Here is a 12,142-nt window from a genome sequence, read left to right on the forward strand (position 1 = left end):
CGAAATTCCACACAGCCTGCTTGATGTCTTTAATGGCGCAAACATGTGTTGCCGTGATTTTGTGGCTGTCAAAATATACATACATAGGGACATTCGTTTTGAAGAGGAAGCTTGACACTTCTGACCAAATTGCCAGGAACCACACCACAAAGGAGGTGTGGTTTATACAGCCGTAAAAGATGCCTTACGAACAGGTATAATTAGGTGTGGTATAGTAGTTTGCTACAGCTAGGTCCAGCATCAGACAAGTCGAGCAGTTAGTTATTAGACAGCAAACATGTAACTTTTTAATGGTTTGCCGCGGCCCTGCATCGCCACAGGAAGGACGCACTGCGCTGCACTACGCAGCGGCCGCTTCACGGAGGAGTGGTCGCGCGGACATGTACAGACTGCTGCTGCAGAACGGCTCGGACCCGAGGATCAGGGACAACGTGAGTATGCTGAGCAGCTGAACCAACGCAATAGCTAAATTCTTGAACTAGCTGCATGCTAAAATACAAGGGATAGTTCCCGAAAGAAAATTGCGATGTTTGTAATGAATTGTGAACTTAGGGACTCAATGCACGCAGTTAAGCTATTTAGGGCGGACAACGATCAAACTCCTTTCTTTGCACGGAGCTTTGTTATGCATAATGAAGTGAAACTGGCGAATGTAAATTACAGCTTACACGATGCATTAGCAGATGATGTCAGATGCGTAATAATAACCGAAGTAGGTTACGTGCTGCAACTTTCTCAGGAGAAAGGAATAAAAAAAAATGGCGGTGGTTTAGCTTTGGTTAAACCTGAGTGACGCGATAGCTACAGCTGGCCGGGTGGAACTTGGTCACGTGACCAACCACGTGACGAACCACGTGATTAGCCACGGCGCCGCGCCGCCGGCAGCTGCTCGCACCACGTCACCAGCCACGTGACAGCATGGCGACGCAGCCACAGGGTGGCAGCGCAGCCACCTGGGTGGCGGTGCCGCCACGCTGAAGGCTCGAAATGCTAGTGCAATGTAGCTATCGGTACAAAAACCTGTAACTCTTCATTAGAGGACGGTAGTTCACGTATGGAGTTGAGCGACAGTTAAACTGTGTGAAAAATCTCAGGTGTATCATTGTATACTGCTTCCAAAGCATGTAACGCATGCTTCGAATTTCAGATACCAACTTTGTGTGCAATAAGTGGCGCACTGTGGATGCACACTGCGCATGATATTTGTATTTAAAAGTCATTGGTGTTCATAGAACTCTATTTAAGGCCTTTGGCCAGCTGCAGACTTGTTCTAAAGGTAAAATAACGGTGGCTGTTTTCTTTGTTTCAGCTCATTGTATATAATCTCATACCGTGCTTCCACTAGCCGCGTACACAGTCAGCATTCTGTTTATCTGCATGAAATGTACGCAGCGGGGCAAGTCGTCCGAGTTCTACAAGACTCACCACCTGCCTCTGGCCCCCGAAGTGGCTCAGATGAGCAGCAGCGCCAGGGCGAAAGCCAGGAGCCGCTCGGAACCGCCGGGCTCGAAGCCGCGGAAAAGCTGTTAGTACCTCTTGTCCCAACGTAAATGTAAATATAGCGTAGTTCTCGATTCACCCACTGTTAGTACATGATGACGCTGGACAGGCCCTGGAGGCTAATAGCAGCGCCGTTAGGATCAGCATGTCTTCAAAGTTTTGAGTGGGCACCGGACGTTGTGGTCCGGGAAAGGCAACGGGCTGTGCATTAATTTTGTCGTGGCATTATATACTGCTTTACTGAGAGAGAGAACAACGCGTTTACTATCGGCAGGGCTCTGGCATACCGGTATAAACAGAATACTTTTTTAACTGTAGTCTCAGCAACGCACGTTTCGAGGATAAAAGTTTGATAGCGTACTGGCTGTAGCGTGGTATTCCCGAACGTAAATGAGATATGCCTGCTTAAGAGCATACAGCAGGCTAGAATCCAGTCATGGCATGGGGCTCGGCACGGCACATGCGCCACTGCGCGGACACCTAGCTCACTCCAAGTTCTTTTCTCGCTGGTAGTTACAGCAAAGCCGTGCCGCTTTCTAAACTCAAAACGGGTGCGTAGTTCGCAAGTATCCGATTATTGATAGATTTCATTGTTCAAAGAACTGCTATAACGAAAAATTGGCCCGCTAAAACACGTTTATGTCGAACGTTCTATAAGCGGAAGCTTTGTGTCCAGGCCGTGATGCAGAAGAATTCTCGTTTATATGCTCCTCAGCGAGAGTACCATCTTAAAATTCTAAGGCAGCCTCGACAGGAGGTTCATTGTTATCAATGACATCTTATTCTGTGTCCCTGAATTTCGATGTGTTTAGGTGCAGCGTTGCATAACCAGAGAAAGTCCAGCGCACGAAGCTTCTCTTAACGGCAGTCTTGGACGAGCCGGTTAACGCGCGCTAACCCGTTTGCACTGACCAACAAAACAACAACCAAAGGCTGGCTGGGCACGAACCGTGATTTGGTGCGAACGGCCACTTCATGATAACTGCGTTTCGTACTTCGACAGTGATACGTGGTTTGAGGAAGACAGTGCATAGCTTCAACCACGAGACGGCTCTATGACCCACTCAGTATAGCTCACGAAGGAAGGCGGTATTTCCTAATTACCTAGCGAGAAATATCGTCTTTGGCAGTCGCTGGCACTGTGTAGGTAGCGTTCGTTACTGTCCATTCTGTTAATTCTTTCCGCGGTGTCCCTCACGCTTTCTTCACCACGCGGATTGCAGCGTACGCGTCCACGGCAGTGAACGAGAAGCTCACGGCGGCGTTGCAAAAGGGCGACCCCGCCGAAATTCGCGAGCTTATCTTGGAAGGGCACGGCAGACACCTGTTGGGCCGCACCAGCTGGAACGAAGAGGTGCGACACCTGCTAAAGGGCTTGCCGCAGTTCCTGGTGAGTACACTATATATGACGCCGGTATTTCGAGGGTCCATAAGCAGGCTGGGCGCGTCCACTCGCTTACCCGTGGCCGTCACATGTTTAGGGCATGTCTTAAGTATGCGGTTAACGTGCTCTTCACGTGGGCAAGATGTACCTGCGATCTGCCCAGAGTCCGTATTCTGTAAGAATCAATTTGAAAGGGGAATCCATTTTCTATTTCATTCGGATTGACGTCAGGGTCAAACGAAAGCAGCAACCGGCCAGCCAATCAAATCAGAAGGTAGCGCGTTTCCACACACATCGACGATAGCATTCACCACTCGCTGCACGCACCGGTTAACCATTGGCTAATATATGCAGCCAATGGTGAGGTCTTGCCGCTGAGCCAAAGGTCCGGTCGCTTCCCACGCACGCTTGAAAGCTGCAGCTACGTCACCGAATAACAATGGCCGATGCCAGAGGACCATATGGATATGAAGTGGAAAATGAATAATTAATCCTTATAGAATATGGCCTGTCCAGATATGCCTCAGAGAGAACGGGACTTGCGCTTTAAACCTGCTGTCGTACGGGATATAAGCCGTGGCGGTTTACTAGAAGGATATGCCGCCTTGCTACCATATTTAATTATGATTCTCCGCATTAAACACGTTCAGTGGTTTTCATGTGCAATAGTGGAGTGTGGTCTGAGGTCCGTCTCTTTCCGCAGCACCATGTCAACGCCACTCACGACGCCATCGCAAGAGGAGACCAGGGGCGGCTCAAGGAGCTGGCCGCCTCGGATGCGCAACTGCTGCGGGCTCGCAACGACCTGGGAACTCACCCGATCCACGCGGCTATCGAAGCCAGGAACCTGGAGGCCACAAAGCTCATACTGGATGCCTTCCCGGCTGCAATAAACCTCAAGGCACCGGTGAGCGATGGCACGATGCTCTCTTTACCGTAAAATGCTTTACGTTCCGAAGACCGGAATCCGAGGCGTTGTAACTGGAAGGTTCTCCGTTTTTTTTTTCTTCACACAATCCTAATTTGCTCTTTCTGTTATCTTTAAACACACTTCTCAAGTCGTGACTTCTTGTAGAGTGAGCAACTATATAGTCAAGCTGTTGCAAGGCCGACCTTTTCTTGAGATTCTGCTCGGCTTCCCACCTGTAACTTTCCTCAGACTAACTGTCTTGTTTACTTTTTTCCAGCACGGCCGAAACCCATTGCATTTAGCAGCACTTCGAAGGGATCAAGAAATGTACAACTTCCTTGTGGAGAGCGGAGCAGACCCAAAGGCTCTGGACCAGGTGAGAAGCAGTGGTCATGAAACCGCCTTTCGGCACTGCACTGGCCGGGATTTAAAACGAAAATATTTGAAGGAGCGAAACTTGCCGTAACCGCCCCCCCCCCCCTTTTATCTACGACGTCACAGCTATATAGCACATTCACTGCTTGTGTTCATCACTAGGTTCCATGTCATATTATGCACAGTTTAGGCCTGATTGTATACACTGGCGAAAGTCCAACGAAGAAATAATAAGTTAATAAAACAGCAATTAATTCGTTTATACAACACCACAGATTTTTTTCTTGATACGCGCAGTCTACGTCAAGCACGAAAAGTACATGCGTGAGTGCTAACCTATTTTTCTGTGATCGTATAGTTAAATTTTTCAAAGGAGATAACAAGGTTGTGCTTGCGGCTTTTTAATAATGGCTCTAGTTAGTAAACAAGACAAGTAAAAACAAGTAACGGAATATTTTCCCCTACAAATGTTTAGTATCATTAGCGTGTTGATAGCAGCTGACGCGTACAATCAGAGGCAGAGGGAAAAGGGTGTTTTAGTGATATGTTGGAGACTGGAAGCGCTGACCTGTCGACGCCTCCACTGGCTCGAGCGTTTTCTGTCCGGTCCGTGGTTTCCACACGCCAACCTGTAATTTTTCCCGTCTTTTTCAGAAAGGCAAGACGGCGGAGTACTACCTGAAGAGCAGCAGGAAACGGCGATCAAGATCGACGACATCGGCGCACGACGACACGTCGCGCGAGCGTTCGTCCTCGGTACGGGACACAGTGCCTGCGAGCGTCGAAGCAGCCGCGCGCACCACCGAACTCGAGACGATTACGGTTCCCGCTGACAAAGGCGCACTCGGCGGCGCAGCCGGCGATTCTGTTGACGGCAGGAGGAACGACCAGAGTTCCGGCGCCGCGAAAGGAGCGCAAGGCCAGGCCGAGGAGGAAGCGACTGAGGCCGGAGGTAGCGAAACTGGCCAGAGCGGCTCAAGCGACGGCGGAGGTAAGGACTCCGATGCGTCAGCGTCGGCTTCGGAGAGCGATGTTACCGCGGGGAAAGACGTGGGCGAGGGAGCAGTCGAAGCCGTGACCGATGGCCAAGAGCCGATACCCCTCGAGGCTGCCGGTGCCCACGAGAATAAAGCTAGCAGTGGCGGTGATGGGCAAGACTCTACGGGGGCGGGCGTTGCCAGCCCCTCCTCCAGTTTGCAGCCTACTGCCACTGAGTCTAGTGATGGCAGTGGTATTAAAACGATTAAAGGTAACGGAACGAAGAAAGAGAAGCCGCTTGCTGCTGATGATGCTCGAGAAGGAGGAGTTGAAGTTCTGGACGTTGTCGCAAGTGACGAAATGAAAGGTGACAAAAGAATTGCGGATGCTGCTGAGAGTCGCGGGCCCGCTGAGGAGCGTAATGCTGACGCCGTTGATCAAGGTGGCACCGCTTTTCTGCAGAAACCTGATAGCGGACCAAATTCAGGCGATTACGTTAACGACTCTCAGGTGATGACAGCTGGCAGCACGCAAGAGCAGAGAAAGGGGGAAGGTAAGGAACCCGGAAGCGAACGTCTTCAGCGGATGAAAGAAGACGCGGACGATAAGTGCGGAGAAAACGTAAATAACGCGCCACAGGAAGAGGGAAAGAAAAAGTGCGATGAAGCCTCTTCTAAATCCGCGGAGGCTGGCAATAAATCTGGACAAAAAGGAAACAGTGAGGACATAAAGCCACTCGACGAGAAAACCAAGGTTCAAACAACGCCAGAAGTCGAGAAACGTATCGCTATGGCACGTGGAGGACCTGGCAAGAATTCACAGAGCGAAGGCGTTACAGTGGCGCCGAAAGACAATGAAAATGTGTGGCAGGTGGCTAACAACGACTCGAAGAGTTCCGCACACAACGGTGACGAAGCAGGAGCATCCCTAGGTGCCGCAAGACTAGGCGGGGACATTAATGCAACAAACGTAACGGAGAGGTCTGAAGCGAAGTCGAGCCACGCGGAGGAAAATAATCCGAGCCATGGTGAAACGGATAACTCTGAAAGTAACTTTCAAGAGCAGTCCGACCCTGCTGCTGTGAAATCCAACAGCGACAAGGAGCAAATTAAGAAAGCCACACTTAAGGAAGGTGCCAACAAACAAAGCGGCGAAGACGGTCAGCCTTCTTTTGAGAAGCCCACAACCGACAGCACCTTGCAATCCAAAGGCCAGGCACTGGCACCGGGGCTAGAAATGGACGAAAACGCCACAACTGACAACTTTCAGCAAGTAACATCTCTTCAGCAAGACGAAGTTGTTGGACTAGCCGGGCATCTTTCCAACGCACTGCCTGATATAAAGAGAGAGCAGCCCGATGATCAAAGAGTTGGCTCCGAAGCAGTGTCCGCATCAGATCGAACCCTCAAAAATGACAAAAAGGCTGTCAACTTGAACTCTGAGGTCAAAAACGAGAAGGACGGGACAAACGCACCCATAACTGGCGAAGCCAATACAGAAAAGATCATTGAGAACAGTGCTTATGAAGCTGATGACGCTGATGGTAAGACCCCGAGTGAAAGTGCGGAGAGTCAAGACAAAAAATATCAAGAGTCTGCGAAGGCCAAAGATAAGATTGCTCTTGATGCAAGCAGTAAGGCCCCATTGAGACAGACCCTCAAGAAAACAAAACCGGCACCGGACCCTAAACCAAGCGCTAGGTCAGGAACAGTAAAAGCAATCAAGAATGGCATGCAACACACTCGAAGGAGCAGCAGTATGCTATCACTGAAAGACAAATTTACCAAGACATTTTCTCGAAATTCCTTGAATATTGATGAAAAGACAATGCTAAAAGAGACTGAAGAAAACGTGTTGGAGACACAGAAAAGTAAAGTGAATGGTGGTGCGAGGCACAGCCTCAAGAAGCAGAAGAGTAATCTGGCCTCAATATCTGACAAAAATCCAAAGCCTGATTCTGCAGCAACAAATGTCGCTGATAAGTCGAGCACTAAAGACGCAAAAACAGAAGCAGATGAAGGAGCTAAAAGCTCAGACAGAAGTGATGTAAATAAGGATGTCAGCGACGACACCAACAAAGGTGTTGCCAGTGCCGCTCAGCAGCCACAAGGTGCTGAAGAAATACAACGCGAAAACGACGAAAACAATAAACAAGGGACTAAACTAACAGCTTTCGTAAAACCAGAGTTTGAGGGCATCAGCTCACAGTCACTGCGAAGCCCGACCGTGGCTGCTTTCAATGAAACGAAGGAGCAAGTACTGCGAGCTCAAGGCATTGGAGAGGATGAAATGTCTAATGACGATCCTGGCGATAACCAGGTTTCGCACGGTACAACACAAGACTCGTACAACACTCCGCCAAAGGAAGCAATGAAGCGTCGTGAGAATAGGATTCAAGGCTTGGATCAGAAGTCAAGTCTCTCTGAGCAGGACAAAGAAAAACCTAGTGGACAACCATCACAATCTGACGGTACGAATGGGAACCAGGATGGACATCTTGAAGAGCAAGCGACCATTGTCGTTAGTTCAACTTCGGCAGACTCAGCCAATCATACGGGTAACGTGGCTCCGATGGAAGAACCTGAGATCAATGCTGACAGCAGTCGAGGTGCAGTCAAAGACATGGCAAAGTCCCAGGCAGAGATGGCGGCCGACTCGCACGAGAACCCGGAGCCGACAAAGCCACGCCAAAGGAGTGCGGAGAAGCGTCCAAACAATAAGGGGAGTAAGCTGTCAAGTAGCACGTCGGCGCAACTGGGTAAGTATGTGCATACGCTGCCCCGTTCGAGCTGACACGTGCGCACCCAGCTTGTTGGCAGACACACCATGCGCATGCGCAGACAACACCGGGAGCTCTACATCGGTCTCACTTCCGGTTCAGACACCATAAACATCTCATCTCATCTACCACCAACACTGGCCCACTGAAATGGAGAGTTCCTGCAAGTCCGGAGTTGCAACACTCACTCATGCGCCGCCATACACTCATTACGATAGTTCTTTGTACGTCACCTTTGTCCTGCCATGCTTTTGCAATGCCATCGTCACCCACCACTCACTTGCGCCGCTTCGCTCTGGTTACCGCAGCTGTCACTTGAACTGCGGCACCTATTTTACTGTCTATAGTTCACCGATCCTCTGCTATGCGTTCACATGTAATGAAGGCGGTAACTTGTTAGGAAAGTATTTCGTAGATCAAACAGGACAACACTGAGCAGATACGGGAATAGGAGTGGTCTGTGTCGTCCCGTTTCCGCTATGAAAGACCCTTCAAAGAATATTAACCAACAAGGCTAGCTTGAGGCTTTTCAAGGTTATTTGGAAACTCTAAGCACGTTGCACTATGGATTACCATTCACTTCGGCGCACGTCATTTCTCCAATCCCAGCTGCGAAAGTCCCTTTGAACATTTCCTCTTCTGGCCTGGGACTTGTGAGCAACCACTGTGTACGTGAGTCGCTAACATTGGGCTCATTCGCAAAGTTCGTAACCTGTAGTGCACATTATATGCAAGACTTAGTTTATGCATGCAACATCTCAGTCTTGAACAAAGATGAGAGGTTTATCTAGTGTTGCTGTTTTTCCTGCAATTTCCGCCATTTTTGCTGAAAGGTAGCCAGCATGTATACTCCGGCTGTTGCATCGATAGCCCAGAAATATTCTTGGGCATCTATACACAGTGTATTATCTTGGAAAAAGTAACTACCCCCCCCCCCCCCTTCAAGTTTTGAGAATGCTTTCAGTGCCTTCATTATCCTATTTCACACTTCGCTCGCCCAGTGACGTTTTCGTGCGGCAGTAATCACTATGCATTGAGCCAACCTCACCGACGGAATAACGGCCGAGTAGTCGGTTAGAAGTCTACAACGAAGATCTCTGCTCTTTAATCATATTTGTGGTGAAACTCGATTTTAGGCCCCGCATTTCAATATACAAGAAGCATTGGTTCAGAATTTAAAACTCAGCGGACTGCAGTGCAATCAGTCTGCTTGTGGTTGAACTCATCATGCATGAAGATGAGTTGCAGGGCAGCATCGACAGCTGATGACAAAACCAAATGGCAAAGCCTCCGTCAATGAATTTTTATAAGCTCGCCATTGGTTACACCCGCTTAAATTGCAGTTTCGCAGTAGTTATGCGCAGTTAGCTCTGATCGTTCGTCTTGTCGTCCGCTACTACTACTTCCATAGAGGGACGCTTCCATTTATTCGAACGCATACCCGAGCTCAACAGCCATTCTAATTTGTTCCAGATAGTGGGATATATTACTGCGAGACCAATTATTGCCATACCTTAGTAGAGAAGCGTTCGCCAGCCATGCCACCGGCTCGCGCTGACGTAGACACCCCTCTTCACAAGTGGCACTATGTTGCGGTGAGCACACGAGTAGATGGCTGACGGCATCATAAAGAGCCTGGACTGACGTTAAGCCAGCTTTTAGCCCAATCTCTCCCTCTCGAAAGAAAATAAAAAAGAATCGAAATTGAATTCAAATTCAAAATTTTGAGGAAGTGCTAGCATGGCAAGCCCATTTGCGTGGCCTCCTCTTGGCCTCCTCCGGCATTTCTCGCGCTGCCTCCGGACATTCAAAATTGTAGGTATCTCTCACGAATGGCACCATTTTCGGTTTGTTTTGTCTCTTTTTAACTTCCTAATCGAAATTTTTCATGTTGACTGAGTGCTTCAAATGTTAAATAATTGACTCATCAATTCTGATGTAAAGCACCATGCCACATCACTATCCTTCGGCTGACTTCGCTGCCCTTTCTGACATTCAACATTTACATCTCTCAGATCAGTTTGTCATCTCTGTAATCAATAACTGAGAAACACATAAGAAGAAGCAAAGGAATTTAGTGGTTACGAATCACGACCACGGGGCTTTTTTTCAAGCATTGGCGTTTAGCAAGGAATGCTTCTTACGTGCGCTGAGTCCTCAAAACAGTAAACTTGTTTTAGTGCTGAATTCCGGTCTGCGGGAGGCATTGGGAGTGCCTGTTATCGCAAACCTACTTGCAGCACACCAGCGCTTTCGTCTTAAATAGCATTCATGCAAAGAGTCTACATGTCTTTTTGATTACGTCATAAAGGCAGTGGCTTCGTTCTTGCGTCTATACCGCGAGAGCTGAATCAGCGTCAACGGATCCCGTTGCACATCACCCGTGATTGCAACCCAGATGCCACGCACAAATTCGCTCACTGGCGACATGAGCATGCGCGCTTCACCACCCACAATTAATCCCACAAAGCACGTCAGCCTGCTGCGAAGCCTTGTGCCCGTTGATATGCGAGTACCAAGCTGGTGTAAGTTCGCTTACTCACTCATTTCAGTTCTTCCTCTTTGCGTGCTTTGCGTTATCATGACAGTCTAATCGTTTGTTACTTCGCTTCTGGGGGAAGGATGACTCCGCTGTCTTTTGCACTTTGATACAAGGAGTTATCTTTGCTTGATACGTTCTTTCAATAGAACCAGACGAAAAGGACTTCACTAAATAGGCGACCTGTTCTAATGCAGTGGGTTAACGTAATCGTGCCGCATATTTGAACAAGTTGGAAATGAACTGAGCAAGGAAGCCAACATGAATCTCGTTTTGCAGGTGTAAATAAGACCACACTGTGTGCTTGTAAGAACAGCTCGTACCTGCTTTTTACTACTTTAAATAAACGTGAAAAGTCAAAGCATTCTTTTGTTAGTTTATAATCGGGGCCTTCAATGGTGAAACGGGAACCTGCATTCTTATTTTTCTCTAACAAAGGGCTAAATTTCTAATGGTCTGTAAAATCTGCGATTCTTCGTCTCCTATTTGTCGGAGCCTAAATGCGATGCCTGAAGAGGACTTCATAATCACTGCCATCGCGTCTTCGTCGTCAATGCAAAGGTTGCAGTATGCACTTTCAGGGTGCGGTAATTGTAATTTTTGGTAATCTTGAGGAGGGGTCAAGCGTTGGTATATCTAAGAATAATGGGTACCTTGCGCATGCCCGCCCTCTGCTTTTAACATGACAATTTAAACTACAAGATTGGAAAGGTGTTTGTCTCCATCTTGTCGGCAGACAAAGGTTTCTTGCCCAGCACATTGTTTAATGCAGTGGTTTTCATATGCTACGGCAGGAAAGCTCATTTAAGTGACGGTTACCATCCTTCTGGTTCGAATGCCAGCCTGCGCGAGCCATGCAGGTTTAGACTTTTTTGGAAAACAGCGCACAACGATAGCAGACCGGAGAAACAGGGCACATCACATGCGCTGAAGCAGTCTTTTAGTATATCCCTCTGTTCCCTGAGCTTTTACATCCTATCCGTTTGACTTTCTGTACAGTTCCTTGTGTTTCCTTTGTTTACCGTCGTTTCTCGCTGTTTGCCATTAATGTTTCTTCCAAACTATTCCAGATGTCAAGTTCACTTCGATCTGTTTCAGACCGCTTGAACGAGTTGATCGACGTCTGGATCAAGGAAGGAGACTTGCTGCGCCTCGAGCACGTGGTCATCGCAGGCCAGGGAGAGCGGCTCCTCAACAAGACCTCCGACGACAAGCAAGTCCAGGAGTTCCTGGGACTTGTCCCTGCTTACATGGTGAGCGCGAAGATATGGCGCCAATGCAAGGTGTTTTCCACTCACGCAAACGCAACCGGCCACCGCATATATTTCGCTACACATATCAAAGGGATGCTATGCGAAGATCAGTGTAAACTGCGTTGATAATGTTGTTAGAGCACCACACTCATTTCGCATGCACTCGCAGAGAAACTGGAGTCTGATAAATTCATAATTTCTGGTCGAGTATGTCTCCGCACAACACCCTGCCTGTTGAGAACAATGGCGTACATTGATCTCCTTGTCCCTTCTTTCTTCCTACCTTGCTTTCGTTTCTTCCGTCGTCTTTTTGTCTTCTCACCTTTCAGGAGCTCGCATGAGTTGGGCTCCTTCCGCTGACGTTTGCTAGACCGTTGCTGCCCTTTTTAAAACAAATAATGACCATCGTCTGAACAGACAAGCT

The 12,142-nt window shown here is 48.5% G+C and overlaps 1 protein-coding gene across 1 annotated transcript in view; it reads left to right on the plus strand.

Annotated features, from left to right (window-relative positions):
• Window positions 1–12,142, plus strand: part of LOC144125314 (uncharacterized) — a 55,209-nt gene that overhangs the window by 20,518 nt on the left and 22,549 nt on the right. Inside the window, exons 13-19 of the mRNA XM_077658579.1 lie at window positions 321–431; window positions 1,393–1,525; window positions 2,724–2,890; window positions 3,588–3,791; window positions 4,072–4,170; window positions 4,824–5,160; window positions 11,564–11,718. Of these exons, the coding sequence (XP_077514705.1) occupies window positions 321–431; window positions 1,393–1,525; window positions 2,724–2,890; window positions 3,588–3,791; window positions 4,072–4,170; window positions 4,824–5,160; window positions 11,564–11,718 (1,206 nt within the window). The remainder of the gene's footprint in view (window positions 1–320; window positions 432–1,392; window positions 1,526–2,723; window positions 2,891–3,587; window positions 3,792–4,071; window positions 4,171–4,823; window positions 5,161–11,563; window positions 11,719–12,142) is intronic.

Source organism: Amblyomma americanum, chromosome 3, assembly GCF_052857255.1.
Source record: "Amblyomma americanum isolate KBUSLIRL-KWMA chromosome 3, ASM5285725v1, whole genome shotgun sequence".
NCBI lineage: Eukaryota > Metazoa > Arthropoda > Arachnida > Ixodida > Ixodidae > Amblyomma > Amblyomma americanum.